The sequence below is a fragment of the Argentina silus genome (assembly GCF_951799395.1).
Source record: "Argentina silus genome assembly, chromosome: 4".
NCBI classification, from domain to species: Eukaryota; Metazoa; Chordata; class Actinopteri; order Argentiniformes; family Argentinidae; genus Argentina; species Argentina silus.
The window spans coordinates 3,788,987-3,805,795 of record NC_139658.1 but is presented as its reverse complement, the minus strand read 5'-3'; the positions used below and the strand labels follow the sequence as shown (position 1 = coordinate 3,805,795).

Sequence of the window (16,809 nt, the reverse complement as noted above, 5' to 3'; positions counted from 1 at the left end):
CTCTTTCTGGTGTTGTATCAGTGGGAAAGCCTGATAGATCTTGAGTTGTCTTAATTGAGTAATGCTGTGTCTCTGCAGTGCTGGCGTTGGCCGGACAGGGACCTACATCGTCATAGACAGCATGTTGCAGCAGATCAAGGACAAGACCACTGTCAATGTCCTGGGCTTCCTCAAACACATCAGGACCCAGCGCAACTACCTGGTCCAGACAGAGGTGGGTCGTGTGTGTGTGTGTGTGTGTGTGTGTGTGTGTGTGTGTGTGTGTGTGTGTGTGTGTGTGTGTGTGTGTGTGTGTGTGTGTGTGTGTGTGTGTGTGTGTGTGTGTGTGTGTGTGTGTGTGTGTGTGTGTGTGTGTGTGTGTGTGTGTGTGTGTGTGTGTGTTTTCTCACACCATCTGAGAGAATCCTCTCACTGTCCACTTCCGATCCCTTTGTATTCCATCGTCTTCCCTAGTGGCCAGAATAACCAATACTTTTTCTAAAGCACTACAGCTAGGCTCCTCAGCGGGTACATTGATTCCACATGTATTTCTTATCTTGCGTATACAGCCGTGTTGGAATCTGGTCAATCCCTCTTTGTAAATATAGCCATGTCATTCGTCACCCAGCCACACCAGGGACCATGGCCATTGTCATCATTTCTCTGGGGGGTTTTTTTCTCAAGGGCTGCATAAAATATATACTTCTTGAAAATAGAAATTATGAACAATAGTGTCATGCACATTGAGTATATTAATATGTCATAGGTGCATGGCGTGTGTTATATCGTGTGAGGCAAAACAAAATATCTGCGTTCCTGTTTCTCTTTGTTTGATTGCTGTTACATCTTTGTGCGTGCCTCTGGGATTGTATCTGATCTCTGTGTTGATTGGCCGACAGGAGCAGTACATCTTCATTCATGATGCGTTGATCGAGGCCATCCTGGGGAAGGAGACGGAAGTGTTGTCCAGCCAGCTGCACAGCTACGTCAACAGCATCCTCACACCAGGGGTGGGGGGCAAGACACGACTAGAGAAACAGTTTAAGGTGAGCACTATATATTTTTCAGCTTGCATCTCTTTTTTTTTTTTCTCTCTCTCTCTCTCTTATTCTATCATTATGTCCCCCTCTCTCACTTACTCCTTCTAACCCCACCCCTATCTCTCTCTCTCTCTGTCTCTCATCTGCCCTCCATCTCTACCTCTCCCATGTGTTCTGTGAGCAGAAACCTCTGGGTCATCTCTCTCTCTCCTCTAAGACATCCCTTAGCTTCACAAAGTCTCCATTCATCTCCCTTGGAGGCCCAGAGAAGAAGTAAAACGTAATTAGAATAGAATAGATATTTGCAAGGAGAGTACCTCTCTTCCCCGGGCCCCTTTTCACTACGCCACTCACCGCCTGTTGCCACAGCAATGCGAACTTTCGAATCGCGGCGTGGGGTCTGATGTCTGTCACCGGGGTTTGACAACAGGCATCGTAATTGGCTCTCATTGTTCTCCCACACAGTAACTTGAGCGAATCCATGCCCAGGGTTGTGGTAGATTATTGTGCACAAAAGCAAATAGTCATCATTGTGATTTTAATGCAATTAGCCCCCACCCCCCCACCCCCCAAGACTGGATTTGAAGTTAATCATTTATCCCCCAGAGCTCAGAGTGTGTTTCCTAAGTCCTTCATTTGAGCTGGCATTTTTGGAGCTGGCAGAATTTGCTATTGTTCTCTGTCATGCTATTTTGCAGAGTGAGTGGCGTGTGCAGTATTTGTGTGTAAAACCACACTTTTTACACAGCTGAATTATGATGGAAATAAGAACTGTACCCTACCTTTTGTTCTTTTCATTCTTTTGAATATCAGTATTTAAGGGAAACAGCACTTATCTGGAGTTCAGCACAGAGGAGAGTGTGTGTGTGTGTGTGTGTGTGTGTGTGTGTGTGTGTGTGTGTGTGTGTGTGTGTGTGTGTATGCTCATGTGTGTGCAAGTGTGTGCCAAATCTCATGGTCACAACAGTAGAGTCCAGGCAGCTGAGGTCAGTGACTTGTCACTGGAGATCCACCCCAATTTGAGGACACACACTGAGTGGACTGTCGAACATGAGCAATTTTTTTTTTTTTAGCAATACATGAGGAACAGAAGCATCTTTACCAGAGTGATGTTTCATTATCGTTGTCAGCTACAATGAATCAGTCCATATCTGATACTGTTTATTTATTGCTGTTGTGTAACCCCCCCCCCCTTCTCTCTCTCTCTCTCTCTCTCTCTCCTTCTCCCCCCCCCCTTCTCTCTCTCTCTCTCTCTCTTTCTCTCCTTCTCCCCCCCCCCTTCTCTCTCTCTCTCTTTCTCTCCTTCTCCCGCCTTCCTCCTCTGTTTGTAGTTGGTGACTCAGTGCAATGCCCGGTTTGTGGAGTGCTTCAGCGCACAGAAAGAGTGCAACAAAGAAAAGAACCGCAACTCGTCTGTGGTGCCCTGTAAGTCACACACTCGACCTGTTTACCATGACCATGGTCAAAGGAAGTCATTCATCAAAAGTTGTTACATAACTCCCTTCCAAGAATTTTGTCTGTTTTGTTGTCAAATGAGAACGTGTTTTCCACTTTTCTAATCTATCTGTGATCCATTTGTTCCACCTCTTTCTCTTTCTTTCTTTCTTACTTTCTATGTCTGTCTGTCTGTGTCTGTCTGTGTCTGTCTGTTTGTCGCTCTCTCTCTCTCTCTCTCTCTCTCTCTCTGACAGCGGAGCGAGCTCGGGTGGGGTTAGCACCTTTGCCCGGCATGAAAGGCACCGATTACATCAACGCCTCTTACATAATGGTGAGAAACTTCCTCCTCCCAGTGTCCTGTCAATCATTCACATCTAGTTAAACCAGCCAAACCAACAATATCAATGTTGTGATTATACGTATGTCTCTGAGCTCAGCATAGCCCGAGATTATGTTCACTTAATACTGCACAAGTTGTCCCTTGTTCTAATTCACATTCCTTCATGTCAACTGATAAGATGAGAAGTGAATAGTAATTCCACCATATTGCCAAGTCTTCACTGTATAAGACTTAATGACTTAGGTCAAAGAAACAAATGAAATACACGTATAACTAATCATTTCTGATCAGCAAGTACAAGATATTGTGAGAGAAAACTATAATTAGAATTTTGAATATGACCTCTGTATAGCATTTGTTTGTGTCTGGGAGAATGTAGACAGACAGATGGGTCTCATGTGTTTTGAGAAAGAGTACACTAGTGGTGTGGTGGCTGGTTTAGCCTGGGGTAAACTTTATTTGTTTTCCGCCTTGTCTGTAACCATAACACAACCTCTGCTTGAACTCTTGAACTCTGTTGTGACATCTCAGGGCTACTACAGGAGCAACGAGTTCATTATTACCCAACATCCTTTGCCCCACACCACTATGGACTTCTGGAGGATGATCTGGGACCATAATGCACAGATCATCGTCATGCTGCCAGACAACCAGGGACTGGTGGGTCACACACACAAACACACACCCACATGTACACACGCACATGCACCCAGGCACATATACAGTACATATGGTATATATACATATGGTGAGTACAGCAGGGGTTAAAGATCAAATTGCTGAGGTATCACTTCAGCCTTTGATCTATTCAAGAATTATCTGTCAGATATCACACACACATACCCACACACACACACACACATTTTTGATCTATAAGAGGATCGTATTAGCGCCTTAGTATTAGCACCTTATCATGCCTAGTCTCTCCCAGCCTTGGCCCAGTGGTGAGACAGGAAGACACTTGTTGGTGTGAGAAGGCACTGAGACGAGTCATGGAGGTGACAGCAGCTGCATCAGTCACTCCATTCAGCCATTTGTCACCATATGTCTCTCGCTCACTCTCTCTGTGTCTCTATCTCCGTTTTTATCAATGCCTGTTTTTTTTTCTTCAATGTGTGATTTCTCACACATTGAAACGCCACGCACTCGCGACACATGCACAGTCGTACCACAGTCCCTTTCACAGTTGGATGTTTTTGTTGTGGAGCGAGTGCTTTTCTCAGTGTAAACTGTCAGCGCTTCCACTAAACAGAATTGTCTTTTTCCCCTCGCCTCTTCTCCTCCTCCCGTACCATCCTTGGTTTTCCTCCCTTTTCTTCTCTCACCTCTCCCTCCTACTTTCTTACCCTTTGTCATCATCATCATCATCATCCCTCTCCTTCCTCTCTCTCTCCCTCAAGGCAGAGGATGAGTTTGTGTACTGGCCGAGTCGAGAGGAGGCCATGAACTGCGAGGCCTTCACTGTCACGCTCATCAGCAAAGACAGGCTCTGCCTCTCCAACGAGGAGCAGATCATCATCCACGACTTCATCCTGGAGGCCACACAGGTACACTGTGTGTGTGTGTGTGTGTGTGTGTGTGTGTGTGTGTGTGTGTGTGTGTGTGTGTGTGTGTGTGTGTGTGTGTGTATGTGTGGGTGCGGGTGTGTGTATGCTTGTGTCTATACTGTATACACTGCAGAATGAGAAAATATGCACTGTACAGTACGAGTGTGCTTACGTGTTTGTGCACGTGTGTGTGTGTGTGTGTGTGTGTGTGTGCGCACATCAATATAACATGCCTCCCTCTCCTCCTCCTCTCCCAGGATGACTACGTGTTGGAGGTGCGACACTTTCAGTGCCCTAAGTGGCCCAATCCTGACGCCCCTCTCAGCAGCACCTTTGAGCTCATCAACGTCATCAAGGAGGAGGCCATGACCAGAGACGGGCCCACTATAGTGCACGACGAGTAAGTGTGTCACCTCCTGTCTCACTGCATGACCACTTTCCCTCATCACCTCATAAGGTCATTTGGGGGGGCTGTGTGTTATTAGCTGAGAAAGGACAAGCTTGTCTTCTGTTCTGTAATGAAGCGCACCTCGTATCTCTAGTTTTTTTTATTTCTGTGTGAATTCCCGACGCCGTGGTGTTTAAAGGTATAAATAAAGTAAAACATTGTTAATCAAAGACCACGTGGGTTTCTCAATGTAACCCAAAATATGTTAGGAAAAAGTCAGTTGTCAGTTATTCACACGCACACATACACACGCGCACACACACACGCACACACACATGCACACACCCGCACACACACACACACACACATTGTATTCATTCTAATGAGTAACACCCCCAGGTACCCGTGACACAGTCCAATTAGGAATATTGAACGTGTCTTTATATTGACAGACATTAGTGACAATGAACAACACTCATAAACCACCGAACACGCAGTCTCAGTCGTGTTTATTCATCAGGATAATGAAGATTGCTTGTCTTGTCCTGGAGAAAATAGGGACTAATTGAGCATCTCAGTTCGCTAACGTTACTATGGTATCCCACCCCCCTAAGAGTTTCGGGATAGGTTGTCGTAATTGTCTGCATATTCATTAAGCCAGCGAGACGTGGTTGTTAGGCAGCGGTTCTCCATTCTACTTGACACGGTTGCTAATAGAAGCAGAAACCTTTTCATTGTGAACATCCCCCCCCGTTCTCTAAGGAGCAGAACCTCTCCTGTCTTCTCTCGCTGAATTCACTTGCTAATATGTCTTCAGTCTGTAGTGGTAACATTCAGTTTCTCTCAGGGTTTCTATGCTCCTCTATTTGACCCACTGTGTGTTAAGGAACTCAACCATTGAGCATATATGGACTCACTGTGTAGAGGGGGGAAAAGCTATTGATTCTAGCTGAGCGTGGCTACTGAACTTAATGTGGGTATCCACATTTTAATTCCAAACTGAAACATGGTTAGAACATGTAGTGTGACCATGTGTGTTCCTCTCCTCTACCCCAGGTTCGGGGCAGTGTCGGCGGGAATGCTGTGTGCCCTCACCACCCTGTCCCAGCAGCTGGAGAGTGAGAGCGCCGTGGACGTCTATCAGGTGGCCAAAATGATCAACCTCATGAGGCCTGGCGTCTTCACAGACATGGTGAGTTGACCACTGGAGCACAGACATGTGGTTTAAAAGATGAAATGCGATGTTAATGCATCTCAATTATGTACTTCATATACCATGTAATATATACATGTATTTTACATTTATTGGTGTTATCACATTAAACGACACAGTAATAAATAGTAAACATATTGCTATATGTTTCTGAACATGGCTTCCCTCCCCCTCCACAGGATCAGTACCAGTACCTTTATAAAGCTATGCTCAGTCTGATCAGCACCAAGGAAAACGGCTCTGGTCTCATGTCCATGGACAGAAACGGCACCATGGCAGCCATGTCAGACGAGTCAGACCAGGCTGAGAGCATGGAATCACTCGTCTGAGGGCCCCCAAGGGTCTGAGGGGACCAGGTGTCCTGGAGTCCCAGAGCTATGGCGCCAAGCTGAGAGAGAGGCACTTACTTTGTAAAACGTCAAGGACTATATAAGACAAGACTTTTCTGAGGCCTTTTTTGCCAGACTTGGTTAAATTAATAACCTGATTACTTTTTTACACTGATAAAAAGTTTTTGATATTTATTTTTTGCCATTTTATGTCTTAATGTTATCCTACTGAACGTTTGCACCTGCGTTTTTGAGTTCACAACAACAACAAAAACAACACTTCTGTCTTTTTCTTGTTTGCACTATATTATGTCAGTGTTACTGCCTATATAAAGCTGATCGACTCGGTTCTTCTACACTCAAGCTGATTTCGACATTCCATGGCAAAGTCTTCACTCAACTGCTTCTTAAAATTAAAAACATTGTTCCGTTCGCCCCCTCCTGGCAGATGTAAGGAAGAGGAGCAGGGATGAAAGCTCCCTATTCATATGAATAACACTATCAAACCAAGGTTTACTGCAGTAAAACTTATTTCTTCTGTTCAGCCATGTAATTCATACCACTCATTCACTCCACTTCAACAGAATGGTTTCTGTCACACAGGCAATAGGGTCATTTTATTTGTTTGTATCACCGTATTTTCATGACACCACCACATTTTATTAGCAATTCAAACCTATATTTCAAAGGTGGTATTATAACAGCTACTGTGAACTTTAATTATTTCTTTGTATGATTCATATTATGCTTTTTAATATATGAAAATATATGTACACATATATGAATATATCCTTATCATTATAACTTTGTGATTTTGTAGATGTCTTTTGTCATGACCTGCCTCAGCCCAGTGAATTCCCACCAGACCTAATCCAACAGTTTACCACTAAACTCATATTTCAAAGCCAGTGTTGATTTCCTGCACACTTGTGACCCCTACTGGCTCAATCTCTCTGTCTCCGTTTTTTCTTTGTGCTGCTAATCAGTCCACACACACACACACACACACACACACACACACACACACACACACACACACACACACACACACACACACACACACACACACACACACACACACACACACACACACACACACACACACACACCAGTCAAACAGAGAGTTGATAAAGTCCTTGTGTGGCAGAAACATAGTTCAGAAATTGGATCCCTAATGATGCAACAAATTGTTATTCTGTTATTCTGTAGTAATTTGGATGTGGACACATTTCTTTGTATTCACTTAGTCCACCTTGAAAGAAGTGCTCACGTGTCACAAGGCCTTGTGTACATAGTTTCTATTCCTCACTGTTGCTCGACTATGCTTGTGTGTGTGGTGTATGATTGTATGACTTTTGTAAGGTTTTGCTCCAGAGGAAGTTGATGGAAACTTAGTGGCCTAAGCAAGAACAGAATTACTGTGGTTCTTGAGTCCTAGAGGGTGATTCGCATGAACTATCCTTGACTTTGTTTCAGTTTTTTCCCCCCACAAAAACAATCTAATGACACAATGATTTATGATAAGTTAAGAACCTCCTTGCATAAGCTGGAGGAAAGAGAGACCAGCTGGGGTTTGCATTTGAAAGAGAATGTGAAGTCATGATACAGCACAATGCTATGCTATTAGAATATTGTCATGTTCAGTTATGACAGTAAAGCAGTGTGGATACCACAGACTTCTATTACTGGGATACTTATGATTTGTAACTTTTACCAAAGACTTAAACTCATTTCCATGAAGAGAAATATTAGAGCAGACCAGGGAAAAATACATATTAGAATATTTGAAAAATATTTGGAGCATGGGGTGTGCTTGATTTCCTTGTCAGGTACAATGGAAGCACTGGAGTCTCAGAAGTGTAAATGCTGCATGCAACTCAAGCACCCACAAGTTTTTTTAAATATTTGAAACCATTTCAAATATATATTTTTCTCAGGTCTACATTAGAGAGAGGTAGAGTAGAGGTTTATGTTGGGTTTAAAAGACACCCAAACTGACTTTCACTTTAAAGGTTGTCAAAAATAGCATTGAAGATTTTGAAATTGACATTTTTTCACACAACTCTCAGATTCATAACATAAGGTGTGCTCACACACCCTTTGTATCCGTCCACCATCACACAAATGAAGTCATAATGCTCCAACATTTGGGGTGAAGACCAGACTTGTTTCGCTTTGTCACTGAAGGATGTTTATTCATTGATATCACTATCTATTATTTCTGCTTTGTCTCGTTCTGTTAAGGGTTTACCCTTAATTCTTCTGACTGACCCTACTCTCACTACAGTCAGGTCTGTTTAAGTGTTGCATTGTAAACACAAACACCAATGTATCATGAAAAACAATGTACATATTTTGTTGCTTCTATAACCGTTCTCTGGAAACTTTGTATCTATGGTATATAATCATAGAATTTTATATTTTCATATAAAGCTATTTTTTTCTCTTGTTTCAACCCCTCCATGGCATTGCTTTTGTGGTGAAACGTGGAAAAACCAAGTCTCCGTGCATTGAGCTAGTGGTCGCCATCACATTCCAATACAATCCCACGCCTCCCATTAACTTTAAGGCAGTGATTGTGATATTATCAATGTTCTTATTTTGTTTTGATTTTCATTCTTTGAGATACAATTCTGTTGTGAAGAGTGTGCAATAGGATAGCTATCTGGTAAATCACTGAATAATTTTGTCCCATTGATCCGTTTTTGAAAAGGTGGCGTTGCTTCCTCTTTTGTAACCCGAAAAAAAAGAAGGAAAAAATGTTTTGTTTTGTTGAAAGCTATATCAAAGCATTCTATTATAGTGTTATTTAATATGTAAATTGTATTGCTATACATAAAATAAAATATGGGTTTTGATGTACTTTTGTTGAAATCGTGTGTCCATAATGTACAGTAAACTAAATGCGTACTGGATTTAGTTGCTGAAATGAAAATCCTCCTAACATTGACAACAAGAAAAGAAAATATATAGCTAAGTGACTAGCAATTAAACACTACTTTCTATCAATCTGTTAGCATCCTATAAATGAAGAATTAGTATTGAACAGCTACTTTAGCATTATATGCTAGGCACTGTAGGTAGGCTATATTATCAATGGTAGTGTCCCTAGACCCTGAGTTTTCCATATCACTATTATGCCAGGTTGCCATCTAGTGGTTAACTAGAGTGTCCCTCTCAGACTATGGCATGCCAGTATTGAACTAACAGGTAGAGTGAAAGAACTGCTTTAAAGAATGTGTAATGTCTGTTCATTTTGATATCTCTTCTCTGAACAGTGATAAGTGACCCTGATTTGGTCATCAAAACAATAATTTGAGAGGGAGCGAACTCCAAATTAGGCTGTTGATTGGGAATGGCAATAAAAGATCTACTGTCACATTGCACAAATAAATCAGACAAACTACAGTCCACAGACTGTCTAATTTTGTCTTTCAAGCATGATTGCCTAATATGATCATTCAAAACATGTATTTATTCTTCATATGACCATTTGAAATGCAGAGCTCATTGTGACCATGACTCCTCTAGTTCAAGATCTGAGATCTTCCGTTTTCTTAATCTGTGGGAGGTCTCTAAGGAAACAGTATGACAGACAGATCTAAACCAACCTGTTAACAGCCTTGAAGGTTTCAACCAGTGATAAAAGAGAGAGAGGTGTTACTGTGAATCGTATGTGGGAGCTCTCTGTTATAATAGTCATGATTCTCTCACCTCAATGCAATATTTCCCTGGCCCAGGTAATGACAACCTGGCACTAGGTCAGTTGTTTCTGTTATAGGTGAAACTAAGCATTAATCAATAGATGGAGGGTCTCACTTTCAACCTTATCTGATGAGGGTAGTCATGGTGGTAATTGTAGGATAGAGGCATAGATAGATAGAGTACATTCATTAAGAGTAATTACACCCATAATTACACACATCCAGTGTAAAAACTAGCAAATACAATTCCCCAACTATGCAACCACTATGCAACAATTGCAAATAATATCGCATTATTTCACATCAAGGTTAGTTTTCGAAGCATTTGAAGTGCATTTATAAAGCATTAATAACTGGCTTCTGATTGCAAGCTCCCTATTTGGCAAGCATCAAGTCAACCAATCAACCAATCAGTCTAAACTAATGACTTATAACTGTTTGTAAATGGTTTATAATAAGAATAATAAACTGATTATAAGTGATTTATTAACTAATTATAAACCATGTTTAAACCCTTTACAAATGTGACCTTAATGTATTGTACCCATTCTGGTACATTAGTTAATGTTGTAATTAATATATGCATGATAAAACAATATTATCCAGGCCTCAGTAAAGAGTATTTGTCCTGAGCCAAAGATTGACCTTACAAAGATGGCGCCATCAGCGCTGTCAGTTCTTCAGTTTCCTGTCTGTTTCTATGGATACCAGAGGCTTGTTCGAGAAATAGTCATGATAATTTGCTAGCTGGCTAGTAAGCCATGTCCAGAGAGAGAGAGAGAGAGAGAGAGAACATATTACGTATTTTATTTATGCATGTCGCTACCTACAGTAGCTAACCTGTTTTCCTGACAAATGACAAACTCTTTGTAAGAGTTAGTTTTCTAGCAGCTCGCTAGTTATCTTTTCAACAAAAATGGCAGCTAATGTTACTCCTTTTGAGGAAGTGGAACTGAGCAAGAAACATGAAGACATGTGAGTTAAACATCTATTATAGCTCAACAACTTGAGGCATAGGCTACTTAGGCCCCAAAGGTCATAACTTTAGAAGGATTAAGAAAAGGATTAAGAAACTAGCTAGGCAGTTTGCTAACCATAGCTAGCTAGCTACATAATTCTGCTTGCCATATAGGATTATGTTAAAAGTAGTCAGGCTTAGCTGTAGCTAGCCATCTGTGGATTCAGAGCATTATCAAGCCTAAAGTTTAAGCCTACTCTCAATGATGCATATGTCTGCACCAGCAGTATAACACTAGCAGTCAGAATTGACTTGAGTAAGTGATATAATTCATATTATTAACAAGCAAGTTTGATATATGTCAGTCTAGGGAAGAGGGCTGTTTTGCTTCGGCAGATGGAGAGTCGATATGAGCAGCAGAGGAGCAAGAGGAAGCAGCAGTTGATGCAATCACAAGCTGCACAGCAGAGGAACACCCAACTCCTTCAGGTATGGAGCTGACAAGTGCCTCTCAGACCTCCTGCTGGATTTGTTTGTTCCTAGTCTATTGTATAGACTCCTTACTGTGCATGTAGATGTTCTGATACCCACATTGCAGTAGGTTTATGTTCCTTTATGGGCTACTCTCTGTCTGTCTTAATCGCTATCAACTTTTCCCAGTGCTAGTTGTAGGCTATTTGGGAAAGAAAGATATTTTGAAAAGCCTATTGCACAACGTAGGACTATTCTGGATACAGTACATTACATACTAGCCTGCTGGACAGATCTGTTTATGCTGTAGCTACATTGTGGGCACAGTGATACTAGCCTCATTTCATTGATATAAAATCTTTTTATCCCACAACAGGATTTGCAAAAAATTGAGGATCGTCTAAGAACAAGACCAATCCCACATTCTAATGTTGTCACTCTGGAGGTAAAATACCATGACAACCAAAGACAATAGGATAATCTTAATATGCATGATTTTGTTTCGCTTTTCTCTGACTTGAGTAGGCAGCAACCTACCTGGTTAAAGGTAGACTCTGGGATATGACGTCATAGCAAAACAAGTGGGGGTGACACTGCCAGAGACTTTCAAAAACTGAGATGCAACAGAGTAGAGATTAGAGAGTTGCAATAGAGCGAAAATCCAGAGAAGAAAGAGACATTTTAGAGAAGTAAGGAAAAGATGACACTGTAGAGCTGAGTGCAGTTGGCACATGCACTCTGCCATCTTATGTCGGAGGGCAGTGAAACGAGTGGACGCTCTTGTTCACTACAATATCTTTGATGAAAGTTTCTCTGTTTTCATGGGCATGACGTCATATCCCAGAGTCTACCTTTAATGTAGAATTATGTATAGGCCTATATGAGGTGACAGATTTTTTGGCATCTGATCTATGCTGTTTTGTTGTTGTCCTGCTCCAGACTAGGTACTGGGCATCCGTTGAGGAGAAGATTCCAGAATGGGAGAGCTTCCTCCTTGGTAAAAGCCCTGCCCCACCTCCTGGCGATGACACTGGCAAGCTGGTGCCAAGGAGACGGAAGCCAAAAGCTATACCCCAGAACCATTCCCTCACACAAGACAAGTCTCTGCCCCCTCGCCCAAACGTCAGGTCTGTCAGATGACTTGGAGTGGACCATGGCAAGACATTACGGCGGTTTGCGGAGTGGCCCCGGCCACATGATCCTCTGGCTTTCAACATTATGATTGCATCAAGTTTTTGTCTGCATGAGCGAAAGAGAAAAACCCGTAATTAGAAGCGGTGAGGAGTGATGTTGTAAGCATCTGATGTCAGAGTTTAATTTTATTTTCTAAAACTTTGAAGACTTGAGGTGTACCATTGTTGAATCTGTTGTTGTTGTTGTTGTTATGTGTGTACAGTGGTAGCTACAGCTAGCGTGCTAGAGCAGCAGGTTAATTTCCATATGTTTACACTGCGGCTCCTATCTATGCTTAACCTTTCACCTTTCAACATCCAGCTGCTTCCATGCTCATTTACCCCACCTCAGTCAACTGTGATGCTGCTTTGGATTGCAGTAATTTCCACAGGCTTTAATAATATGTGATAATCTAGGTTTTCATGTCACTTTTTGGTAATCCTGTCCCATCAGTAGTAAGCATTTGATTTGGAGCTGTTTGCAAAGGTCTAATACTGTATTTTCTTTGAATGTGTGGCACATACATTATTTGACCACAAGAGGGGGCTAGCACCATTAGATGTAGAAACAAAGGCGGACTCCAACAAGAAGGTTATTTTAATCCCTGGGTCATTCCCCACACCATATGTCACTTATTGATTTATTTAAAATGACGCAAATTTATTCATATTTATTTTCTGTATCCCCACAGTATGTTCTATTTATTCCTGTTTACTTTGTAAGTACCATATTTATTGTAGCTCAGTATGAGGCCTAGATTATGAATTATATTTGACTAATTTAAGCAAACACTTCTGTTGTTGCTATTCACAGGCAGAATAACAATTCATTAAATAGCAATATTATGGTCAAACTTAAATCATGAATTATTTCACTTCTTTTGTATTGTTTAATTTATTTTGTCTTATTTAAGTTCAAGTGATTTGTATGTCAACTTTCAATATTCATCTCAATCCAGCGTCTAAGTGAAATATGTCGTTTTTACTCCCGTTCTACTGACAGCAAAAATAAGGTAAAAAGTCTTTATTTAATTTTGCTCTATTCAAATTAACTGATTAGCTCATTATTGTATTCGTCTTATCACCTCATCACATATATATTTGCGTGAGCCATTCAGCTAAATTCTCTGGAATGTCTAAAAACCATTATGTGGTCAGTGAAGAGTCCTTGTTGTACCTGAGCTGCAATGAGGTTGTCCGGTCTTTATTACACAAAGGCTCCAGAAGGACGCTCTGTGTCTGCGATAATTGCTTTTTTATTGTCCCTTTATTCAAGGGTAGCCTGGGGTCAGCCAGTTACCATATGTTCATAATACTCCATAGAAATGTGTGTAAAACGACCCGTTCATATCTGCAGATCTATTAGGCTTTCATGAAAACACTGCACCGAATCTAAAAGACAGGGTTTTAAGGAGGGTTGTTTGTTTGGTAATGGGGTTCTTTTTGATAAGAAGGCTTAATTTTTTCCTATTGTAGGACTATTCTCTTATTCTGTCAGGAGTTATTTGAAAGTGTAGTCCATATTCAAAATGGCAAATATTTTCATTTATGGGGTCTCAGGTTACAGATTTTCTTTTGCCAACATCATTTGGACTTCGGTTTGGATATTTGGAGCTGAGATATGGTGCCGTAGTGACAGGGCTAAGCAGATGCAGTATGGGTAATGAGAAGGTACATAGGGCATAATGTGAGCTCTGATGAAGGTGGACATTTCGTCGGGACGCAAAAATGCAGCGAGCCCTTCCACCTGCTTTCTGACTGTCAAAGCTGAAACACACCACCCTCCGTCCTTCCCTTCTCCACCTCCCTCCATCGCTCCCTCTCCCTCTTCCCTCTCTCTGGCAGGGATGGCATCCCTGATCCAGCCTAATTGCGATGATCAAACTTGCGCTGGGTTGACGCGGAGTGGCGGCTTGACAAACGCAATCATCCGGATGGCCAGGGCTGAAGTGGCCGTGGTTGGCAGCTGCCCTGGCTCCTCAGCTGAGACCCGCTCCTGGCCCCGAGGTCAGGCAGGCACCAGCCACCATGGAGGGGGGGACGGGTGGTGGTGGTGGTGGTGGTGGTGGTGATGGTGCTGGTGGTGACGGTTGTTGGAGGGGTTGATGTGGGGTGCGGAGGGGGGGGCGGGTAAATTTGAGGAGAAGCGACGAGAGGGGGTGGGGCAGGGAGGGTGAGGGAACAACAGCAGCAGCAAATTATCTAAAAGGGTTTTGAAGAGCACGATCTGGAGCCCTTCCAAATGACTAGCTTTGCATTATGTATTCTAATAGAGAAGGCCCTGAGGTGGATTAGCAACGGACACCACAGTCCCCGTCACGCCCAGGGCTTGGGGCCAGACCCCGGTTATCCCTGCCAGCACCTGACAACCCTCGGCCCCCATGGCCCCCTCAGCCACCCGACCCCCATTACCCCACAGACACCTGGGTTAAAGCCAGCCTCTCAAGTTCAGCAGGATTACAACCAAATCAGACCCTTGCTTATTGCTTTACTGAGAGAGGGGGTTACACCAAGTGACCCCCTCCATCTCTAATGGCAGATGAAGTTGATGCTCTATGATTATGTGATTTGGATTTTGTATTGAGAGCATGAGAGGCTCCTCAGATAATTGTGTAGTGAAATGCCCAATAAATGGTTAACTGTTGACTCCAATTGATTGGATAATGGGTAATTGCATGCTGTATTTCATTGAATAATGTGCCTCAGGTCCAGTTTGGGCTGCAATAAATGCTTTGATATACGTTTTAGGGGTATTTCAATTTTGTGTTTTTCTTTTGGCTCATCTTTAGGGCCCAATTTGCTGGAGCAAATAGTGTTGAGCAGAGCAAAACATACATAACAATTTAGTTACTCTGCAGCATGAATTTTATTATTCCTTGTCTTTAACCATGTTTTTTGAGAAAACTGTGATTATTCAAATGGAGTTTTAGTAAACATGTGGATTATGTCTCATTTCGTCTATTAGAAATATTAAGGCAAAGATGGCCGCCTTTTGCTCCTATTTTACTCATTTTTGCACATGCAAATTGGAGCCCATAATTTAAACAATGCATGTAACATTTGTATTTATTGTTACATTTTCTGTTATATTCCACTTTATTTTGTTAATTCATGTCAGAATTTGGGAACATAGCAGTGCTATAATAGCAGCAGGTGTTATACTGTACACAATGTCTTGCAATATATTCCTTATCGCTCCTTTGATCATGTCATGTCACCTCTGGTTAAGTGCTTACCCTGCCAGGTCTGTGCCTATCTGCTCCGAGAGGACTTGACTGTGTTTTTCATGTTGTCGTGGATTAAAGATAACTCTACATGTCATACACTAAAATGAAGTAGCACTGGCCTTAAGGGAGCCTCACACTGTGTCATATTGACTGCAGAAGCTTAAGTATAACGTTTCCTCCTAAATGGACCTGAGGTTGTTTATGTCAACATAATCATATACCTCAATGCACTTCACTAGGCTCTCTGTACTCCCTCCAAATAAAGCTTTTGGCACATACCTTTGCAATTGTAGTGCACTTAAACACAAATAGCTTTCGTACGGGAGCTTGTCTGGGAATATTTACTAAGCTTGATGCTATAATTATGAGGCTTGCTGATTTTATAGGAAACTCCTGTAGTGTTTTTGTCCTTGGCGAATTATTATTTAGGAAAGATTTGATTGTGCTTCAAGTTGTCGACTTTTTCATCCCTTCAGCCACAAGCCTGCCAATGTGGTAAGTAAGAATATGTGGTTTTATGTGAATTGATTGACTGATTTAGTGTAAAACAGACTGCAAGAATTGAATGTATGCCCAGTGCCTCCTTAACAGAATACTGATGAAAGCAATTAATCTCAACCAGTGTTCCCTCTCCCTCCTCCATCCTTTTACCCTCCCTGGCCGATGGGAATGAATGCTCATCTTATTGTGCCCCCAACTTGTAGGATCTCATTATAAGAGGCCTTATTCGTGTGTGAGCGAGCACTGTGGTTGCTGAGTAGTACGTCATTAGCACTCCTGGCTAAGCACAGCTGTAGTGGACATTTCCCAGCAGGGCCAGTTCAGGTCAAAAGGATTAGCACCGGACATCCCAGAATTAGTGATCCTGACCAACAATGAGCGGCTGATTTAATTCCACAAGAATAGGGCTCAGTCCAGCCAGGGGTGTGATGGAGAAAATCACTTATTTATTTTGGGGGTTTTTGGTAGTAATTTATTTATTCACTTGTTCACATGTGTCTGGT

At 42.0% G+C, this 16,809-nt stretch overlaps 2 protein-coding genes across 2 annotated transcripts in view; both read left to right on the top strand.

Annotated features, from left to right (window-relative positions):
• The window catches only part of ptprga (protein tyrosine phosphatase receptor type Ga), a gene marked incomplete at its 5' end in the record, with an annotated part of 60,152 nt that extends 51,017 nt beyond the window's left edge, over nt 1-9,135 (top strand). The window contains 9 exons of the mRNA XM_083667624.1: nt 79-214; nt 879-1,025; nt 2,351-2,444; nt 2,711-2,787; nt 3,328-3,456; nt 4,197-4,343; nt 4,601-4,743; nt 5,788-5,923; nt 6,124-9,135. Coding sequence (XP_083523750.1) covers nt 79-214; nt 879-1,025; nt 2,351-2,444; nt 2,711-2,787; nt 3,328-3,456; nt 4,197-4,343; nt 4,601-4,743; nt 5,788-5,923; nt 6,124-6,273 — 1,159 coding nt within the window. The 3' untranslated portion in view covers nt 6,274-9,135. The remainder of the gene's footprint in view (nt 1-78; nt 215-878; nt 1,026-2,350; nt 2,445-2,710; nt 2,788-3,327; nt 3,457-4,196; nt 4,344-4,600; nt 4,744-5,787; nt 5,924-6,123) is intronic.
• A 1,616-nt stretch (nt 9,136-10,751) lies between these two features.
• Nucleotides 10,752-13,386, top strand: cep15 (centrosomal protein 15). The gene is made up of 4 exons (XM_083668085.1): nt 10,752-10,952; nt 11,301-11,424; nt 11,783-11,851; nt 12,346-13,386. Exons 1-4 carry the CDS (start codon nt 10,894-10,896, stop codon nt 12,544-12,546), a joined length of 453 nt encoding a protein of 150 aa, XP_083524211.1. The 5' UTR covers nt 10,752-10,893; the 3' UTR covers nt 12,547-13,386.
• The last annotated feature ends 3,423 nt before the right edge of the window (nt 13,387-16,809 follow it).